Source organism: Cavia porcellus, unplaced genomic scaffold, assembly GCF_034190915.1.
Source record: "Cavia porcellus strain 051 isolate PalLab524CR breed Dunkin Hartley unplaced genomic scaffold, mCavPor4.1 scaffold_18, whole genome shotgun sequence".
Classification (NCBI taxonomy): domain Eukaryota; kingdom Metazoa; phylum Chordata; class Mammalia; order Rodentia; family Caviidae; genus Cavia; species Cavia porcellus.
This window is the reverse complement of record NW_026947501.1, coordinates 72748207-72770494: the sequence shown is the minus strand read 5'-3', so window position 1 is coordinate 72770494 and position 22288 is coordinate 72748207. Positions and strand designations below refer to the sequence as shown.

The following is a 22288-nucleotide window of genomic DNA, read 5'->3' as shown; positions in this document are numbered from 1 at the left end:
TTGGTGGTACTGGGTATTGAGCCTTTGTACTGGGCTATACCCCTTGCTGCCCTGCTTAAAATTTTTATTTTGAGACAGGGTCTCTAAGTCACTAAGTTACCCAGGCTGGATTTGAACTTGTGATTGTCCTGCCTTAACCTTCCAGAGTGCTGGGATTATAGGCCATATCCTGCCATGCCTAGCCTACTGCTTTTTTTTGTATATCTATGTAATTGGACCTCTGCTTCTACGCAGGATGTAGTAGCTTGGACTGGATTTGTCCTTTTAAAACTAAACATAGGACAAAATGTACTAAGCAGCACTTTTCCAGCACTGGCAGTGGTAGGCCACTGGGTTCAACTCCTCACTCTGAACATTGTGGGCCATCTCATCTAGTTCTATGGCTTTAGAGCTCTCCTGGACCGGGGATGCCAATCATAGATCCAGTTGCACCCTGTACCCTGAATGTCTGACTGTGTTGGTTGAGTCTGTGCTCTGTGTGAACAGCATCCAGAGCAGACTTTTGGTTCTTGCTCTGGGCCAAGCCTCTGTATGTCTGGCATGTCTGTGGTTGGTCTGACCTTCACCCCACACCCCTGGTTCTTCTAAAGTCCCAATTGGCACTCCTGGGTCTGACTGCTCTTCTTTCTTCTTGGCTCCCACTGAGCCTAAAGCCCCTGGTTTTCACCCTGCCTCTGGAGCTGCCCACAGCAGGGTTACTTACCTTGTCTCTCGGAGCTCGTTTTCCATACAACAAAGTGTCTTTTTAAGATGGAAGCAGGAACCGTAGCCATGTCAGAACCATAATCTGGTAGCTCTCCTGCCTGTCCTCGTGCTCTGCATGCTCACAGGCCCTCTCCTTGGATTTTACATGCTGTCCTCTCTACATTCAGCTTGTCTCCTAGATCTTCACATGGCCATTTACTTCTTCCCTTGTCATTTGGGTCTTCACTCCTGTGAAAATGCTGCTCTGGCTGGGCAAGATAGAACACATTGTAATCCCAGCTATCAGGAGACTGAGGCAAGAGGATTGCTTGAGCCCAAAAGTTTGAGGATAGCCTGGGCAATTATGAAATCCTAATCTCAAAGCAAAAATAGAAACAACCAAAAGCACCACCCTTTAGTCCCAGGCCACATCCTTGCAAACTGTTTTCTTCATGGATGAACACAAATTTGGCTTTGAGTTTGTGTGTTTACTGTGCTTCTTGTGCTGTATCCTTTTGGCCTGTCCTAGAAGGCCTGGCCTGGAGTAGATGTAAGACATTGATAGACTTTTTATGATTCAGAACTGTGTGCATACTCTGTCCAAAGGCCCAGATGCTGCCCTTGATCTTTCTGCTGTCCTGCACTTTGTCCTCTCTCAATTCCTGTGTCCCTGGTCCAGGCCACTGCCAACTGCCCCCTGACCTCACTTCCTTCTTCCCATCTCTTTCTCTGCACACAGCCTGGGAGTTGGTCTTCAGCCCCTGTCCCTCAACAGCTCATCTGCTACCCTCTCCTCACCTACCTGGCCATCTGATCTCCTGATTTAGAGCCTTTCTGCTTGCTCACCTCTGTGCCCTTTCCAAGGTGTCTGTGATGTGTCACGGGTCTCAGATCATTTCCTCAAAGAACCCTCACTATCATCCTAAATAAAAGGACACCAATCCCAGCATCAGAGACTCCTTTTCTGCTTCACGTTTTCCTCCTTGTCTAAAGTATGTTTTTATTTATTTACCTTTATGTATTGGTTTTGTCTTTGATGAGACTATTAGCTCCTGAAGGGCAGAAATCTTTGCTTATTTATCAGTGTGCCCCAATGCCCTGATAGATGCTGGACTCAGTTAAGTACAAAAATCTGAAATTAAGGATGCTCCAAAATCTGAAATTTTGGGGAGTCAGGAATGTAGTTGCAGAGACACACTGCCTGTCTGGCAAGTACACAGTCTTGAGCTTGATTCCCAGTATACACACAAAAAAACCAACACAAAATCTGAAACATTTTACCAGGTGATATGACATTACTAGTGGAAGTTTCTACACCTGAGCTCACACGATGAGTTGCAGTCAAAATGCAAGTATGCTCAAAATATTGTGTAAAGTGACCTCCAGTCCATGTGTATAAGATATATATGAAACAGATTTTCTGAGAGTATGAATTTTGGGTACCATCCTTAGGATATGGGACCAAGTCATTTGGATAAGGAATTTTCAGTTACTGCTGGGCTAGTGATGGTTAGGTGGGAGCTGAGCAGAGTCATAACTGCAACTGTGTTCTGTCCTAGACTGGGACCTTGGAGCCCAGCCTTTCCTTCTATGGTAGACAAGCAGCTATGTGGTCTGATGGTTTTAGCTGTTCTGTCAGTGTTGGGGTCTGAGAAAGAGAGATGACTACATCGTGGGGGGGGAGGGATCAGTGTGAGGGTTTTGTTTTGTCTTTTGCACAGGGCAGGGGTAGAGGTTGGTCCTGGGACTGGTTCCAAGGCCTTCACACTGGGCTATATCCATAGTCCTTTTTTAAATTTTTTGAGACAGGGTCTTGCCAAGGTGCCCAGGCTGCAGTCCTCCTGCCTCAGCCTCCCAGAATGCTGGGATTTTAGACCTGTGCCAGAACACCAGGCATGCCAGTGTGAATTCTGAAGTTGTAATTTAGACTTCACAGATCTGCAGGTACAAGGAAAGATGTCTGCTCTCCTTCACACCGTGGTTTCGAATGTGCAGCCTGTGAGGACACCAGTGGGAGACAGTAGCCAGTTCTCCTCCCTTGTCCCTTAAATGGCATTCCGAGACTTCATCATGTGGCTGCTGAACTGTGTCCAGTTAAACCCCAGGACCTTGTAGGTGTGATAGGTGCGTGCAGTTTTGACTGCTGGTTTGCACAGGAGTGGGCATGTGTGAAATTGCATCAAGAGGTGCTGTCATTCCCTGCTTGCTCATTTGTTCATGCGTTCCTGTATAAGGTCCCACTGCCTGAGCTGGGGATATCGTTCAGTGGTGCATCACCTACCTGACAAATGCAAGGTCCTGAATTTGAGTTCTGGTACCAAAAAACAAAACAAAACCCACTGCTGTCCTGGCACCTGGGGACTACCTAGGCGCTCTCAGTTGGCTGAACAGTCTTGTCAGCACAACTCAGCTGAGCATAGTGACAGGACAGAGGCTCAGGAGCCAGCAGAGCTGGTATGGCTGGAGCCTTTCAGGAAAGCCACAGTGGCCTTGCTGTGGTCCTATTCCTCCCTCCCACCTGGTTGATAGGCAGCAAAGTGCTCCAGTTGTCAAGGACAGACCAAGAGGTGCTCTGTCATGTGGCTCCCAGCTCCTGCTTGGCGCCACCTTGACCCTTTCCTGGCTCTGAGGCTCTCCAGAACCTGTAGGTGTACCTTGTCAGGCCATCTGGGGACCATTCATATTGTTTGTGGTGTTAAAATCTTGGCTGTCTGCTTGCTGTCCTTAAGGACTCTAGGCCATTTCCAGACCCATAAACCATGGCTTTTTTCTGCACACCTGTGTTTCTGAGGCTAGTTTTACTTCAAGTAGAGTACTTGGTGATCTTTGGATAGGATCCAGGATCATATTCTGCCTCTTCCTCAGGCCTCCACCCTCAACTTCATCCCACAGTTTAGGATCAATTTGAAGACACTGGTTGAAATCAGGTAGCTGGAGGTGAGTGCGTGTTGCTTATTGCAGAGCTGGCCTTGTGTGTATGGCTGCCGTCAGTCTGTTGTGCTCTGGCCCTTAGTGTGGAAGCTAGAACGCGGAGGGTGTATCTCAGTGATGATCTCAGCAGAGTTGTCCCCTTGGTGCTAGTATGGTAAGCTGGTGCCTCGCGGCTTCAAACCTTTTTAATGGAGAGTGCTTCTGAAAATTGAGGCTGGCTGTTTCCTCTGGGGGTAAGGATCACAAAGTCTAGGTAAAGGGCTGCACAGACAGCTTCTGACTCGCACAAAGATTTTCTTTATAGCATTACTGTTTTATTTGAAGTATTATGAATTTCTGGAGCGTTAGTTTCAGTTTTATTCAACAGGTGTCCTATTTTATGATTCTCTACAAAAACGTATATGTGCATTTTATTTTAGAACTAAGTGTATTTTTAAACAATCTTGGCTTTGTGGATCAGGTTTTGAAAACAGAATTTTTTTTTCTGTTCCAGACTCCTTTTAGTTTTGGCATGAATCATAGGACACCACCCTACCCCGCTGGGGATTATTGTCTTCTGTGCAGAAGTGAACGGAAAGACTCTTCATTCTTAGAGAGTGGAGTTAAGACTGCGAACAAACTGGCCCTTTCCATGGCTTCCAAGGGCAACAGCGTGCTGCACCTGCCGCTGTGGGTGTGCCCGGACTGCCGGAGGACTGTGGAGAAGGAAGAAAGGCAAGGCGGCCTTGACCAGCCGGTGAGTGGCTGCCTGTGAGCGGGCACAGTGCGCCTCCCTGTGGGCTGTGGGCTCACTGGCAGCAGAAGGGAAGGACTGCTTATGCTGCAGGGAGCTCTTCCGCACTGCTCTCTGGATGTCCCTCCTGGCCTCTGCTGCCAGGCCTGACAGAGGCAGCCAGCTGGCGGTCCACAGAGTGTTTTGGTTGTATTAGTCTGGGCACAGGATTTTGTGTGTGAAGCACTTTCCCGAGGAGCTAGCAAGCCTTTTGTGTGTTTGGTTCTAGACAATTCTATGTACTAGCAAGGCCTAAAATTTTCTTCTAGATGCCGTTTTAGAGCTTGGCTTTCCTGCCCCCTTTCCTCCTGTCCTTGGGCCAGCTTTTTTTTTTTTTTTTTTTTTTTTTAATCGTACTGGGAATGGAACTCATGACCGCCTGCTTGCAAGGCAGGTTCTTATGCCCCTGAGCTAAATCCCCAGCCCCAGGGCCAGCTCATTTTAACAGAGGCTAACTGGAGGTCATTCGACCAGCAGGAGACCACATTCTTGACCTGAGCTTTGACCTGCGTTAAGCCTGTGGGGGGCTTCCAAATCTGTTTGGATTCCTGGAGTTGCCTTCTGCCACCACATAAGGCCCCACTTTCCAGTTCTATTTTGTTTGATTTCTGTTGCTGGTAACTGTTTCAGCTTTTCCATCTGATCCCTTGCTGTAGGTGGCCAGTAAAGAGTAGCAGCCACTATCTTATTTTGTAATCTGTGCCTGCTTTCCATTTAATCTCTGTGACAATGTGAACAATTTGACTGCTGAGTGGATAGGTCTCCTCGTGCGTCACCCAGCATCCTCCTGGAGCTACCTTTCCTCTGCTGCTGAAGAGTCCCTTCCACCTGTCCCCATTTCCTCAGACTTGCTTCTAACATACTGTATGGTTCACTTGCTCATTTTGCCTTTTCTTTTTTACTGGAATGCTAGCTCTTGTGTACTTTCTGCCTGACATACTTAGCTACTCAAAATATTTGAATTAATGACTAAGTGAATGAATGAACCAAAGGAGTGAACTGCCAGAGTGGAGAGAACACAGTGTGAAGTTTTGGTCCCTTCAGATCTTGTTTTATTCATTTTTCATGTTTGTGTTCTATGCTCACTTAATATATTTGGTCTTTTCTGCATTGTGTTTAATGGAAGGCTATTTAGTATTACTTAGTATTATTAGTAGGGTATATAGCATTAGTTCATTTCCTGTGCCATTTCCAGTCTACATTCTTGTGTTTTGCCAACTGAAGCTTTTTGTTTCATCTGTGTGTGTCCTGGACTTTATCCCTTCTGATTTCCACCCTGCTGTGGTACTTGATCTGCCTGTGTCCTTAGGAAGGCCACACCCTGCATTGGGGCCCTCATTCCCTCAAGGCTCTGTGCTGGAGCCAGTTCTCTGTCCAGCACACTTGTTCTCACCCATGGCAGCAGCCCAGGCTGTCACTCAGGCACGGTGCTAACCAGCATGCACACAGACACCTGCAGGCTTTGCAGGGCGACCTCCATGGCAACTCTGGGGGCCTCTTAAGATAGTAATAAATAATTTACTTTCAGTAAAAATTCACCCTTTTCTCTTTACAAAACACTGACCATAATTGGGTTGCAGAACTCACATGTTTCCCCTGGTAGTCAGCCCCTTGTTTTGTCCTCAACCCCTGCTTCTTAAGAGTGTCACATAAACAAAAGTATCTTACTCTTTGTCTGGCTCTTCCTTCTCCTCCTCCTTTTTTTTCCTGCTTCTCTACCTATTCTTCCTTTTGGTGTGTGTCTTTGTGAAACAGGGTTTTGTTTGTTATGCAGTTCAAATTGGCCTTGAACTCACTTTGTAGCCCAGGCTGGCTTAAAATTCACAGTGATCCTCCTGCCTCAGCCTCCAGAATGCTGGGAATACACCACATCCAGCCTTACATAAATTTCTGTCCCTTGACATAGTACTCTTGAGAGTGATCCATGTTGTCAGTAGTTTGCTTCATTTTATTGTTGAAAAAGTTGTACAGATAGAGGTGAGGGTGATGATGCACACCTATGGTGTTAACATTAGGAGGTTGGAGGGAGGAGGATTGGAAGTTTGAGCTCAGCCTGGGCCCTTTACTGGTTTAATAAGACCCTGTTTTAAAGTAAACGAAAGTAAAAAGGGCTGAGGGTATAACTCAGTGGGAACACCTTGGGTTCAACCACCAGTACTGTTCAAAAACAAGAACAAAAACAAAACCATACAGATGTAGCACTTTACCAACTCTCAGATGGCCCTTTGGGTTGTGTCCAGAATTGTGCTGTTTGGTACTTCCGGGAGTACATGGCGGATAGATAACAGCAGCTTCGGAGGCTCTCTGAGAAACCACACTTAAAATCCAGGAATGGTGCCAGGCAAGAAGTCCTAAGCAAGAGGAGATATACTTTGCCGACCCAGGAACGAACTAAACTAAGAGAAACCCACTGGAAACGCAATCCCAGTGATATAACAGGAACAGATAAGGTCTCAGTGCAGAAGATGGGGCCCGCGCCACAGAATTGTGCTGTTTTACAAAGAGCTGCAGGGGAAGCTTTCATGCATGTCTTTCTGTGGCCATCCCTTGTACCTGCTACTACATTGTGTTTGCTGGAGTTTTGTTATGCTTTGTATATATGCTCGTGCAAAGTGACTGTCGCCTTTTTGTCTTACAGTGTCCCTTATCATATAACAAGCTGAGGTAGGTGTGCCTTCCTGTTACCTCGCCTTTCTGGGAGTGTATGTAGAACTGGTATTGTTGTTTCTTTCTGAAGCATTAATCTTGCTGTCTGTTCCTCTTGTTCTCTTTGGCCAAGCGCCATGCAGTGCATGGAGAGTGCCAGGTGGAGACTGTCACTGGAGCGTCTACCTGGTAGGCTGAGCCAGTTGGTTGGGCCAACTTGTCTCTAGTGGCATGTGCTGCAGCCTGGTACTGGTGTGGGCCTGGCACAGATTCCCTCTCTACTTCCTGCTTGCAACTCTTGAGGCAGTAGGAATATCTCTGTGCTTGGGGTTTTCTGAGGTTAGACTTTTTCTCTTGCGATCCTTTCTTCCTGCTGTGTGACCTCTTTCCACCTTCCTTCCCCTGCCATAGGTGAAACACTGACAACGTTGTGTCCCTTTTCCTTGTTGCACCCTGTCGTGTAGCCTGTCTGCTCTTGATGACCCACGTTGAGGTTTTGTAGATTGTCTGGCTCTTTCTGTCCTCTGTACTCCCCACTCCCGCTGTGGGGAAGTGGGACTGACCTGCAGCCTCTTTTATCATAGTTGTAGCAAAAGTGAGCCAAGACTTTCCTTTCCTGTAGTTTAGAGACCTCTTTTGTCACGTTCCCTTCTAGCTCGTGTTGTATACACTGTCCTGTTTAGAAACTGCAAGTAGTGTTCAGTGTGATCCTAAGGTTAAGTGACCCCTTAGACCTTTAGGTCTGGGGCTCATGTACTTGCTGATCTTCTGTTTTGTGTGTGAGGTTTTTGGGAATCACATCCAGGGCTCTTCTCCCGCTGAACCGCATACCCAGCCCAGGGTCTTGGGCAGCCCAGACTGCCTCCAACTCACAGTCTTCCTGCATCGGCCTCCTGAGTAGCTTGTGTGTACCACTGTGCCCAGCTCTAATATCCTCTTTTCCTTGCTTCTTGGACACTGCCAGGTGTAAATTCTGGTCAACTTTCTCTAGTAGATAAGGTCTTCTCGGTTTTGTTTTGCTAAGTTCCATATTTTGGAAGTTGTCAAAGTTATCAGGATGGAATTGCATATAGGGTATCTTCAATTCCTGTCTTGTCTGAAGATACGACTTTTAAAATTTATGTTTGTTGCTTTCTTTTTAAGTCAGATTTTTAAGGAGTCTGTTGTTTTGTCTTTTCAGAGAAACAGCTTTTGCTGTCTAAAATATTACTTCTTATACTTTGTTTCTTTAATTCTATTTCATATACACATGTATTCTCTCTATGTTAGAAAAAACATGAGGACGTGGAAGAGAACAGTGCAAAGTGTTTTCCTCCAGCACCTGGTCTCATTTCTCTGTCTCCCTTGCAGCCTGCTTCTAGGGGTTGGGTGCTGCTGCTTGATAGTGTTTATTGGAAGGAGTTGGGGCAGGGACCTGTGTCTTACACTGCAGCTGCAGTCTCTGGGTTCTTGTTCGTCCTAAGGAAGGCGCGCCAGGCAGCCAAGCAGGGTGTGCACAGCAGCTGTGGTGCTGCTTTCTAAGCCTCTCTGGAGTGCTGTCTAATGGGGCTGCGGTGCCTGAGCCTCAGCTGCCAGCTACACGTGGGTGTCAATCTCCTTTTGTAAGCAGCCTGTAGATGCTAGGGGATACTTGCTCTGCACTGTTGTCCCTATTGCATTCCTGTTCTGATTCTGCGTGGAGGCTTGTGGGAGCTTCAACTGCATTAGCCTTGCTTGCTTTCCTACCGTGCTGCTGGTAGGGGATTCATGCGGTGTTTCTTTCTGCTTAGGAACCCAGAGCCCTTGCACTGAGCTACATTTCCAGCCCTTCATTTATTTACTTGTTTGAGCCAGGGACTCACTAAGTTGCCCTACTTGAGGTCATCCTGTCAGAGTCCTAGGCTTGTACTACACCTGGCTGTGACTGAACTCTTTTAAAGCCTTCTTCTGTTCTGCATGTCTTTGTCCTTCTTTCCTTAAGAATATTCCCTTTTTGCCATACGTCTTCTGAAAGTGTGCTGATGACCACAGGTGAGCTTCCTGACTCTGGCTGCCTTGGTCCTTTACCGTCCCTGGGATGTCTGTAGGGGTGTTCTTCTGAAGCAATGTAGTGGACTGACCTATTTTTCTTTAACCTTCCCCTCCCTCCTGCATCCTTTTGCTCTCCATCTCTGATGTTCATTTTAGGTATTCTTGTGCAGTCAGTAGAGAGGTAGACTTTATTTGTTCTTTAGGCAGACTGCTTAATGTTGAAATTAATTCCTGTCAATTCCTGTGATTGCTGATGTATTCAGTTGCTCCTGCTACTACACAGGTCAAAGATAAATTGTTGCCTTCACCAGTGCCCCTGGCCCTTACCGTCTGCCTTCCTGCTGGGCTATGTTGCTCACTCTTGCTTCTACTAGTCACATCACCCATGTGGCTAAATCTAGTATCGTAGTTTGGCTTTTCTGTTATTTTGAATTTTATAAAATATAGTCGTATGCATGCAGCATTATATCTGAGATTAATAAATAATGTGTTTTCTTTATTTTCATTGTGCACCATTCACCTTTCACTTGCATGAATACATTGCATTTTGGTTTGCAGAATGCCTTTATGAATTTTATTGGTTAGGGTTCTCTAAAGGAGCACAGTTGATAGAAAATCTGTGTGTATTCATGCAAAGGGAGGCCACAGGATCACAGGCAGTGGAATGGAGCCCAAGAAGCTGGGAGCCGAGCAGCAGGCAGGATCAAAGGTGCAGCCCCCAGTACAGGGTATTAGGCCTGGGCACTCCCTGTGGGGTTGTCTGTGTTAGAGGGCAGAGAAACTGGATACCTGTGTCTGCGGGTGACAGGAGCAGGCGCTAAAGCACACAACCTTCCTTCTTACCTTTTTTCATTCCTTCAGGTTATAAACCTGTAGGTTGGTACCACCTGAAACCCGGTGGGTCTGCCCTCCATGTTGGTTTGCTGGCCTTAAATCCCAGTCATCTCCAGGTATGTTCCGAACCATGCATCAATAGTGTGCTGAGATGTCTCCATCTAGTCAAGTTGACGTCACAAGCCACCTCATGTCAGCTTGACAGCTAGATATGTCTCCTAGACTACCCTGTTCTTGATTTTTCAGATATAGTAGCAAGGTTGTAGTTACACCTTACATGGTACAGCTATGCTGCATCACACAAAAAGTAACTTCCTCCTTAGAATAAAAGGCAGTTTTCCTTTGGATAATGCTCGCTCTTTTCCTGACACGCCGTAACTTAAATATTCCAATGTAGGTTTAACAGTACTTAAGATTCAGCTGTACCTCTTCTGGGTATCTTCCTAAGAGTTAAAGACGTCACATTACAGTTAATCCATGCATACCCGTTTTGTGTGTGTGTGTGTGTGTGTGTGTGTGTGTGTGTGTGTGTGTGTGTGTGTTTTGTTTGATTGTGGGTTTTTTTTTTTTTTCTCATGGAGGGGGCAGGATTACTATATAGGGGCAAACTGGCTTTTAATTTGTTTCTGTAGTCCAGGCTGGCCTTGAACTCACAGCGATCCTCCTGCCTAAGCCTCTAAAGTGCTGGGATTACAGGCATGCACTACCGTGCCTGGCCATACCCAGGTTTATAGCACCACAACTCATAATAATCAGATCTTGGAAGCAGCCTATAGGCCCACCAGTGGATGGATGGATGGGTGGATGGATGTGCAGTGGAGTACTCCTCAGCCACAAAGAACAGATTTGAGTCATTTTTAGGAAAGTGGATGCACCAAAGAATTATAATGCTAAATGAAATAAATCAGATGAAATAAAAGATAGAAAAACAGGGAGGTAGATTTTATGGAGATGATGAGAGACAGTGGGTAGGGAAGGGGAAATAAAAATGATCAGGATGTAATATATATATGCACCAGTTCCCCAAGATTAATTATTATGTATTACAAACATATACTACTAAAAAACTAAATACAAATATAGGCAATCAACATATTACAAATAAAGAAAGCAAAGACATCTGTTTAATGTGTGCATGTATGTGTGTGTATGTATGTATGTATTTGTTGTTGTTATTGTTGGTACTGGGAATCAAACTCAGGACCTCACACTTGCCAGGCAGACAGTGTGCCACTGAGCTAAATCCCTGGCTGCATATATAAACTTTCTAACAAAATAGAAAGAGGCAGTTGTTTCTGTAATTGGCCGTGTAGTTGTACCTGTAGTTGGTAATTATAACTGCCTTCTTTTGTTAACCATTCTGTATTTCCGTGGCCATTAGCAAAGCACCTTAGTGGGATTTGGTTTTGGGTTCTGGGCTGCTGTCATCCTGCCTGGACTGGATTCTTGTGAGTCTGGTAATACTAGGAGATGCCCTTGGGGATCTCCTGCACTCGAGGGACACCCTCCCTTATCTCTACTGTGGAGTGTCCAGTAGTTTGCCCTTGGTAATCTGGTTCAGGTCAGTCTTCACCCTTGCCGCACACTGCAACTCATTTTTTAGCCTTTTGAGTCAGAGGCATCAGGAGCTCAAACGCTGAGGGAGAATGCTTCGCTTCAGTTCAATGGAGTCATCATTGTGCCTTCTGTCCTCTGAAACTAAGACTTCTGGGACACCAGAACATAAGTTGGTAGAAACAGGGAGCAAAAATTTTGTTGCTGGGTCATTAGGGGTCATGGGAGTGGTTCTAGTCCCATTTTTACTCCTTCATTTCTGGGCCATGAAACTTGGCTAGCTCTAGTTTGGCTTTCCTCATGTTTTGAATTTTATAAAGATATAATCATGCTGTATGCAACATATTTGAGATTCACAAGTGTTGTAATTTCATTTTTATTGCTATGCACTCTTCACTTTTTTTTAGTTTGTAGATTTTACTGTTACTAAATGAAACTCCTGCAGCATGGTTATGTGTGCCATTATAAATAGAGGGAAGGAGTTGCTGCATCCTAGGGGTTTATGTTATTAACTGGTTTCCTGTTAAGAGGAGTAGCACTTTTTAAAGATGATAACTAGTTTCCCAAACAAAAATTAGTGACTCGAGTGGCAATGTTGTATATTTTCTGTGAATTTTTTCATGTCCAATAAAAAAATTTTTTTTTCTCTTACGTGCTTATGTGTATCCAATCTCCTGCAATAGGCCATTTTGATTGAAGTTTATAAAAATAATGAGTTAAAAAATGTAAGAAGTGAGTTTCTTAGTGCTTTGTTGCAACATATACTCTAAAATCTGGCCAGTGTCTTTTTCTTCCATTGATTTGTTTTGTCCTCTGAATGGATTTCTAACCCACTCCTGGTTTTGTGATACCATTTGTTGGTCATTCACAAAATAACAGATTATCAGGTTGGGCAGATCTTTCTAACACAGATGTTTTCACTTCTCAGTATTGAGACAGAACATTTGTCAGTATCATCACTGATCTCTTCAGAAAGGGATTTCATAAATGCTTTTAAGCCTGTATTAGCAGGTGCAAGTTTTCCCAAGTAACTCTTTATAATTATTTTTTTCTGGCTTTAAGTTTTTCAGCTCATTTGTTCATTCATTCATTCATTGTCTGTGGTACTGGGGATTGAACCCAGGGCTTTTGCCCTGAGTGACACCACCACAGCCTTTTTAAAAAAAAATTTTTATATTGAAACAGGGTCCTGCTAAATTGCTAAATTTCCTAGGCTGAACTTGAACTGTGATCCTCCTGTCTTAGCCTGTGGGATTCTAGTCATGTGCCACTGTGCCTTGCTGCATGTAACATATTTTGATCATACGTACCTCTCCATTACCTTTTAACACTATTTTTACTGATATTTTCTCTTCCTTTTGTCTAACAGTAGTCATCCACCTATTTTCGTGCCTTTCCCCATGAATTTTAGGCCTTTAAAAAAAAATAGATTGCAAATGATGCTTTCTCTCTTTTATTTAATGTGATAATCTCCAATTCCATTCATTTTTCTGCCAATGCCATAATTTTCTTCGTTATGGCTGAATAATATTTCATTGTTTATAAATACCACATTTTCTTTATTTGTTCATTGCTGTGTACCTAGACTTGTTTCTATTATCTTGGCTGTTACGAATTTGTGCTACGATAAACATGGATATGCAGGTGTCCTAGAGCATACTAACTTTAATTCCTTCAGATATATACCAAAGAGTGGGATAGCTGATTCATATGATAGCTTGCTTTTAACTTTTAGAGGACCTTCCTTATTGATTTCCATAGTGTTGTACTAATTTACATTTCCATCTACAGTGTGAGGTGTTCTTTTTTCCCTGCATCCTCATGCAGCTTTGTTTTTTGTATTCTTTGTTTTGTTTTGATTTTGGTATTGGGGGTCGAACTCACAACCTTGCACTTGTCAGACAAGTACTTATGCTGCTGAGTAAATCCCCAGCATTTTTTTGTATTCTTTTTTTTTTTTTTTTTTGTCTTTTTCCTTTTCATCAGTATCAGGGATCAAACTCACGACTGCCTGCTTGCAAGGCAGGTGCTTCTGCCGCTGAACTAAATCCCCAACCCCTTTTTTGTATTCTTGATGACAGCCATTCTGACTGCGCTGAGATATTCTGAAACGTAAATTTTTTAATTTTTATTTTCCTACTAGCTGGAGATGTTAAATATTTTTTATACACTTACTGGCCATTTGTACTTTCAAGAAGTGTCTGATTCATTTGGCCATTTATTGACTGTGCTGAGGTTTCTTGTTGTTCATCTTTGAGACAGGGTCTCACATTGTAATTCAGGCTGGCTTTGCACTTACCATGATTCTCCTGCCTCAGCCTCCTGAGTGCTGGGATCACAGATGTATGCCATCACACTCAGCCATTTTTTTTTTTTTTTTTTTTTTTTAGTGTTAAGTTTTTTTAGTTCCTCATGTATTCTGGATCATAATCCTCTGTCAGAAGAGTAGCTGGCAAAGATTATATACCATTTTTAGGCTGCCTCTTTACTCTGTGGGTTGTTTCTTTTGTTGTGCATAAGCCTTATTTATTTCTGTCTTTTTGAGATGGGCCTTGCTATGCAATTCAGACTGGCCTTGAGCTCACTTTGTAGCCCAGGCTGGTCTCAAACTTGCAACAATCCTCCTGCCTCAGCCTCTCAAGTGCTGGGATTATAGGCATGTGCCACCACTCCTGTTGATTACCATCTCATTCTTGCTCTTGATTCTGGCTATTATTTCCTGTGCTGCTGGAGTCCTATTCAAGAGTCTTTTCCTGTGCCTAGGACTTTTTAAGTGTTTCCCTTCTGTTTTCTTGTAGCAGTTTCAAGTGTTATGTACATAGGTCTTTGATCCATTTTGAACCAGTTTTTATACACGGTAAGAGATAGGATCTAGTTTTAGTCTCTTCCATATGGATGCCCAGTCCCTTCTTTGTTGCAGAGGATATCATTTCTCCCGCGTATGTTTTTGGTCCCTTAGTGAAGAATTAGAGAGCTGCAGTTGTATGTGTTCTTTCTACATCCTCTATTCTACTGGTCTGTGGGTCTGTTGGTGCCAATACAATGCTTCCCCCATGGCTTTATAGTATAATTTGAAATTGGCTAGTGTCATACTTCCAGCTGTGTTTTTTGTGCATGGGATTGCTATTCTAGGTCTTTTGTGTTTCTATATGAATCTTTAGGATTGGAGTTTTGTTTTTCCTTCTATGAGGAAGGTCATTGGAATTTTGTTGGGAATTGTACTAACTCTGTAGCTCACTTTCAGTAATATGGCTATTTTATTTTTGTTTTGTTTGTTTATTATTATTTATTTTTGAGGTAAGATCTTGCTATGTAATGCAGTCTGGTCTTGAACTCCCAGCAGTCCTCCTGCCTCTGCCCTCCTGAATGCTGGGATGACAGGTGTGTGTAGTATGCCTGGTACTTTTGATATTATTTTGTTGGTCCATGAATGTGGGAGGTCTTTCCATTTTGTAGTCTCTTCTTCACTTTTTCATAGGTGTTGTAAAATTTTCATTGTGAAGATCTTTCACCTTTTCTGTTGGGTTGATTTTTAGGTATTGTTTCTTGATTTTTTTCTTAGCCAGTTTATTATTGGCATATAGAAAAGCTACCAAAACCAGGCTTTGTTGGCAGAGATCTGTAATCCTAATACTTGAGAGAGTGAGGCAGGAGGATTTCAAATTTGAGGCTATCCTTGGCTGCATAGCGATTTGAAAACCAAGCTGGTCTATATGGAGAGACCCTGTCTCAAGAAATAAAAGTTAAAAAGAAGAGAAAAGAAAAGCTGTTGATGTTTTATGTTGATTTGTATCCTGCTATTTTGCTGAATTCTCTAAGGTTGTTTGTTTCATTAAAAACTCTTAAGAGGTTTGTCTTGATTGCTCCGGGGTCTTCTAAATACAAGATCATATGCAAATAAGGATCATTTGATTTCTTTTCCTAGTTGCATCCTTATTCTTGTCTTTCTCTTGCCTGATGGGCCTGCCCAAAATCTTAGTACTCTACTCAGTAGAAGTGGTCAGACTGAACAGACTAGTTTCATTCCTGATTTTAGAGGAAGTGCTTTTTCTGTTTTTCCCATTTGGTTTGATGTGGGAATGCACAGATTTTACAATGGGCCACAAACAGTATCAGCTGTTTGCTTTGGAGTGACAGGCTCGTTTTGTCCAGTTTTGGAGATGTCTGACGAATACTCAAGTGCAGATCTCAGGTGTGTTCATCCTTGTTGGAGGGAGACCTAGAAGGAGACTCTTTGTCCGCATAGGTGCACAATGCTTTCCTGCAGGCCGCCCTTCGTGGGAATGAACACTTAGACTGCTTCCTGTGGGAGTCAGGGAGACAGGCCTGGGAGTTGAAATTTATGCAGGTAATGATTTTACTGTTCCAAGGACGTCTTAGTGGGAACTGGCATTTTTACTTCAATTCTGTGTGTGTGATGGGAGACCACAGAAGCCCTTGGCACTGTGCCCTCTGCTGCCCTTGCTCCAGCCACAGACTGGGGTCACTGGCACTGCCTCTGCATAGGCAGCATCGTGAGAACACAGAGGATGCCTTACTGTTAAACCAGAAACCATACTGATCATGGAACTGCCAAGGGGAGGCACCCGGTGTCCATGAAAAACACTGAAAATCACTAATTGGGTTGTCTTATTCCTGCTTATTCCTCTCTATATAATCTCATCACATTTCATTGTTATTGCTTGCTTATTCCTGGTCATCTTTTTTTATCATGGATCATAAACATTTTCATTATGAATTTTTTCTGTTAGACTGCTCAAAGGACGTAATATGAACCATAAATGCAAGCCACATAAATAATTTTAGAATTTTTAGCAGTCACATGTCAAAAACTAAAAGGCTATAAGTGATATTTTTTTGCTTTCAGGATACTCCAATCATGTAACCAATGTAAAAAATTAGTTTGTTTTTTTTTTTTGTTGTTTGTTTGTTTGTTTGTTTTTTGGTATCAGGAGTTGAATTTGTGACTGTGCACTTGCCAGTGTCTTTGTTTTATGTTTTATTCAAAATCCTCTGTGTATTTTACCCATATCAGTTAGACTACTCACATTTCAGGGGCTGGGTAGCAAGTTCAGGCTCAGCCCAGGCAATTTAGCAAGACTGTGTCTCAAAAAGTAACAGATCCACTGCAGATGCAGCTCAGTGCCAAGGCCATGGGTTTCCTCAGCCCCGCCCCCCAAGAAAGGCATCAAGAAAAGACATGACTGATGAAAGTGACAGCAGAGAGGTAGTGGTGGATATTCGCTGTGTTGGCATTGGTGGAAGAGTGCAGAGACTAAGCTGGTGGTGAGGGTGCTGAGTAGATCAAGTTACCCAGAATGTCCAGAGGGCCAGCCACAGTGGAGGAGGGGGGGTAACACTGAATTGGAGGGGAAACCGGTCTTGGGGAGAGGCCCCCATCCTCCTGCTGACTGTTGCTACTCGAGATGTAACCTGTATCCTTGTGGCTATGTGTGAGTGTATAATCACACATCCTGAGCCAGCACAAGATGGAAGGCCACAGCATCAACCTCGTGTAAGAATTAGGCCATTCCAGATTGCCTGCACCCCTGTGTATTTATCCTTTCCCCATCCTCTGCCTCCCCTTGTGAATAGTGCTGTCCTCTTATTTTATATCCATTATCATTCCTTTATTATATATATAGGGTTATGAACTTGCAGTGATCCTCCTGCCTCAGCCTCCTGAATGTTGGGATTATAGGTGTGTGCTACCATGCCCAGCTCTTCATTCCTTTATTTTAAAAAAATACCTTAAACATTTTATTACCTACATGTGTATCTGTAGTAACCTAAATTTGTTTATTTCTAAAATGGTATATGCTGATGATGACCTATGTTCCTTGCTTTTTTTAATTTTACTCATAAGGTTTTCATAACAACTCTTCTGCCCTTCTGTGTGTAACTGTGTTACAGACTATCAGTAACTTTGCCGAAGGAGGCAGAGTTTTTTCTCCCTTTTTACAATGGTAAACAGTGGTGTGTGGGCATTTTTCTGTCCGCTCGCACTTAATGGCACAGTTTTGTTAAGGGTTTCACTTTGGAGGAGCATCACTGGGTTGTGTGGTACTTGGACTATGTGAGGTAAGGCCGATCTTCCCAGTGATTCCCAGCTTTGTATTTCATTGTGGTTCTCTGTGTTCTTCCCCTCATTTGGCACTGGGTGGGCAGTGAGTTTGGGGTGGGAGGGAATAAGTTGGCCCTGGTGGCACCCCAGGGTCTCACTTGAACAGGAGACTGTGGCCATGCATTTTAGAGGAACTGAGACTGGGTCTGGAGACAGGGCTTCACATGAAGGTCAGATAGGCCGCAGGAACTGCAGAAGTCAGCAGCCATCCCTGTCAGAACTCCTCTTAGGAGCTTAGTCTTTTGTAGGATCATTTTTGACAGCCAAGTAGATTCAGCGAAACTGGTGGGGGACAGGAGAGTGGGTACGATTTCCCAGAAGAACAGGTGCCCCCTGGGGCATCTGGACTGCTGGCTTGGACTGGGTCACTGTGAAAGGCTAGACCTCTTCCTCTCTCCCCTCAGCAGCATCTCAGTGTGGAAGGGAGGGTGGGAGGAGTGGTCAGGGTCAGGTTGCTTGCACAAGTTCAGTGCAAGGACAGATGTCTAGGGGTTCATTCAGCCAGCTGGGTGGGCACCCGGCCTGGCTTGCCATCCTTGCTCCATGGCGGCAGCCTTTGTCTGGGCTTCTCCCTGCCCTGCTCAGGCATCTGTCCAGGCCTGCCTCAGAGCAGGCACCTGAACATGGTGGCCAGAAAAAGAGATAAGCCTACTGCTGATTTAGATCTAGCTGTAGTGTTGGGGGCTATGGGTTTATTTTCAAGGTCAGCTTGAACTACATGTGAGACCCTGTTTCAAAAAAAGAAAAAGAATTATTGTTTTCTTTCAAAGGTTCTCTGTATAGCACTTAAGGGTTCTGCCCTGAGAAAAGCCACTTGAAAATTACTTTTCAGTATTTCTGTTTCCAGGTTGATTTTTAAAGTCTCTGACTTGACTGTGAACATCAGTATTGTGTCTATACTAATCTGTCATTAAAATGTAACTCCTGGGGCTAGAGATACAGCTCAGAGGTCAAGTGGTAGAGTGCTGTCTCAGTGTTCAAGGCCCTGGGTTCCATCTCCAGCCCAGGGGAGGAGAGCAGCAAGAAGAAAGAGAGACAGAAGAGCAACACCTACGTTGAATACATTGGAACCGTGCTATACAGTGGTTACCATCTGAGTGGGCCTCTAACTCATGATCCTCCTGCCTCAGCCTCCCACATGCTAGGGTTGTAGGTGTGCCCCAACACACTCAGCTATATACTGCATCGTTAAGGGCATGATTAACTTGCTAACAAACTGCCATCCTGGTTTCCAAAGGGCTAATATTTTGCAGCTATTTTGCAGCCTGCATGAGAGTTCCAGTTGATGCCAAAGGCTATTTTGCAGCCTGTATGAGAGTTCCAGTTGATGCCAAGTACTTAATTATAGCCATTCTTGTGGTTTATAGTTATCTCACTATGGTTTTAATTTCTTTAAGTGACTGTAGTTGAACATCTTTTAACTTTCTTTCCATTTGTATCTGTTTGGTAAAGTGGCTGTTTAAATTTTCTGCCCTTTTTTTAGTGAAGTTCATTATTTATTATTGTGAGAGGTCTTTTATATATCCTGCAAGCCATTTACCAAATATGTTTCAGGAATATTTTCTCCTAGTGCATAGCTTGCCCGTTCATTCTGTAACATGTCATCTTTATGTTTGTGTGGTACTGGGGGTAGAACCGAGGGGCTCACACCTGACAAGCAAGAGCTCTACCACTGAGCTGCCTTTCCCAGCTTGTAATGCTGTCTTCTGGTTTTTGAGACAAGGTCTCACTGTGTGGCCCAGGCCGGCCTCAGTCTCATGATCCTTTTTATTCAGCATCCCTAGAGCTGGAATTGTAGGTGTGCACCAATGTTCCCACCAATACTTTGTTTTGAAAGAGCAAAAGTTTTAAATGTTTAATCATTCCAACTTAATCAACTTTTAAATGATTTGTGCTTTTCCTGTGCTACTTAAAAAGCCTTTTACACTTATAGTGGTAGGCTTTTTGCCCTTTGTTTACAACAGTTTTAGCTCATACTTTTAGGTCTATGATCCATCATTTGAATGAAGCTTTGCATCTGTTGCAGAATGACGAGTAGGGGCATGTGGATATCCAGTTGTTCCAGAACCGCTTGTTGAAAAGACCATTTTATCTTGTCGAATTACCTTGGCAGCTGTGTAAGCAGTCAAATAATTGCCTGTGTGTGGACATTTTTGGACTTGGAGTTCCACTGTCCTTTGCTGCTGCCATACTTCCTGATTCCTAGAGGTATTTACAGTAAGCCGTGGATGTTCTCCAACTTCGTTCTTTCAAGTGTTTTAAATACTGTAAATCCTTTTTGCCTTTGCATGTAAAGTTTAGAATCAGGCTGTCAGTTTTTATAAAAAACCCTGATGGAATTTGAATTGATTATGTGTTTATAGGTTAATTTGGGGGAGAATTGAGGTCTAAACATTATTGAGTCTTTCAGTGCATGAACTAAATATAGTATAACTCTTCATTTATTAAAATCATCTAAGTTTATTCCTAGCATCATTATTTATTTACTTATTTTGATACTGGGGATCAAACTCACAACCTCACACTTGCCAGGCAGGCACTTGTGTCATTGAGCTATACCCCACACCCTGGCATCATTTTATAGTCTTAATTTCCAGGCCATATAGCATTATAGTATTAAGTTTTTTCCAAAGTATTTAATATTTTTCTTGCTCCTTTAAACGTGCTTCTGAAAAATTTATTGCTAGGATATAGAAATGAAGTGTTTTTTATTGACCTTTTGTGCTTTAAAAATTCATTTATTAATTCTAGTGGCGTTATTTTGGGGTGGGGGGTAACCGGGGATCAAACTCACAACCATGCGCTTGCAAGGCTGGCACTTAAGGCACTGAGCTAAATTCCTGGCCCCTTCTAGTGGTCTTTTGATAAGATTCTTTAGTGTTTTCTTGTGTAGATAGATGATCATGCTGGCTACAGGTAATGTCTTTCTTCCCTTTAAAGATGTATTTGTTTTGTTTTATTTATCCTGTTGTCTGGGGCTACCTCTAGGTGAGATTGACTGGAACATATTGTTGCTGACCCCTGAAGGCCCTGTTAGTCCACTGTGTACTGTGGTAGCTGTAGGGTTTTGTGGATTAAATTGAAGTTTACTTCTGTTCTAGTTTGCTAAGTTGTCATACTGAATACAAATTGAATTTTGTGAAATTCTCTTTGTATATTTCGAGATGATCACAGAAGTGTTCTTTTTTTCATTATAGTAAATTGTGATTTTTGAAATGTTGAACAGACCTTACATTCCTCAGATACCCCATAGTATGTCATTTATCTGATATATTATCCTTGCTTATAAATTACTGGATTAGATTTGCTGGTGTTGGTTAATGATTATTATGTCTATGACCATGAAGAGTATGAGTCTGTAAGTTTCTTGTTTTCTGTTGTCTTTTTTAGGTTTTGGTCTTTTGAGAAAGGTCTGTGTAGAGAAAACCCTTTAGTGGCCTTGAGTGCAGTAGTCTCCCTTCTGCTTGTCAACTTTCTTGGACTGCACACAGTAGGGACACCATACGATGCCTGCCTTCCTGAGTCTGGCTTATCTTGCTCAACACGATGCTCTCTAGATCCATGCATTTTCTAGCACGTGTCAGAATTTTCATTCCTTTTGATGGCTGAGTAATTCTCCATTGTGTATGTATACCACATTTTCTTTATCCATGCATCTCCTGACGGGCATCTGGGCTGTCTCTGCTACGGCTGTTGTTGATTGTGTCATGCTAAACACAGGTGTACAGGTCCCTACAGCATGCCAACTACATTTTGGGTGTGTGCCCCAGCCCCCCTCTTTTTCTTTTTTTGAGACAAGGTCTTACTATGGCTCAGGCTGACCTTGAATTCACTGTGTAGTCTAGTAGCCTAGGCTGGCTTCGAAATATGGCAGTCCTGCTTCAACCTTCCGAGTGCTGAGATTACAAGTATGTGCTACCATGCCTGGCCTACTCTTTATTTTTTAAAGTAATACATTGTTTTCCTTTTCTGGAAGTTCCATTTTCTTTCTTCTTTTTTCTACATCTCCATTTTCTCTCTTATTGTGCTTTTTTTTCTATTTTCTTGATCATATGGAGCTTTTTTTTTTTTTTTTTTGGAGCGTATTTTTAATTGCCAATTTTAGACTTTTGACCGTTGGTTATTTATTTATTTATTTTGTTTTTGTTACTGGGGATTGAATTCATGACCTTGCAATTGCCCGGCAAGCACTTATGCCACTGAGGTAAACCCTCAGTCCAACTCTTAACTGTTAGTTGTGTCCTCTCTGTACTTTGGGTTCTGCTTCTATTGGTTAACTTTTCTTCCATGTCTCAGGTCATAATGTACATTTTGAGATTTGTCATTGGATGATGGACATTGTGAATTTTATGTTAAATGCTGGACTTGTATTGTTTTAAATTTGTTGGACTAGGACAAAAGATGACTACAGTTTGATCTGTATAAGATGAGTGCCACTGTATAAGATACAATGCCACTGTTACTTTGTGCCTAATTCTAAGACTTGTCTCATCTCTTGTCACTGGGAAGTGTTACTTTCACAGTTCTTGGCTGCTCTGCTAAGTGCTGTGTGTGTGAGCTGTCATTGTAAATACTGGTGTATGTGGTGAGCAGATGAAAAGTTCCTGCCTGCATGGGACTCAGCTTTAAAGACATTTAAAAGCCAGATGAAGAAGAAGCAGGATTTCAGTTAGCACTTTGTGCTAGGAGAATGTGAGGTTGTCAGTGGCTTTGTCAGGTGGAGTTTGGCTGGC

The 22288-nt window shown here is 43.2% G+C and overlaps 1 protein-coding gene across 7 annotated transcripts in view; it reads left to right on the top strand.

Moving 5' to 3' along the window:
* The window catches only part of Fam193a (family with sequence similarity 193 member A), a 143486-nt gene that overhangs the window by 51916 nt on the left and 69282 nt on the right, over positions 1-22288 (top strand). For 5 of the 7 annotated variants that reach the window (XR_010040918.1, XM_063230361.1, XM_063230365.1 and 2 more), the window contains exon 2: positions 4109-4351. The exons of the other annotated variants lie outside the window; for them this stretch is intronic. Coding sequence is in view for 4 of the 5 variants with exons in the window: in XM_063230361.1 (XP_063086431.1) it covers positions 4109-4351 (243 nt within the window). In the remaining variant the exon portion in view is untranslated. The remainder of the gene's footprint in view (positions 1-4108; positions 4352-22288) is intronic. 7 annotated transcript variants of the gene reach the window in all.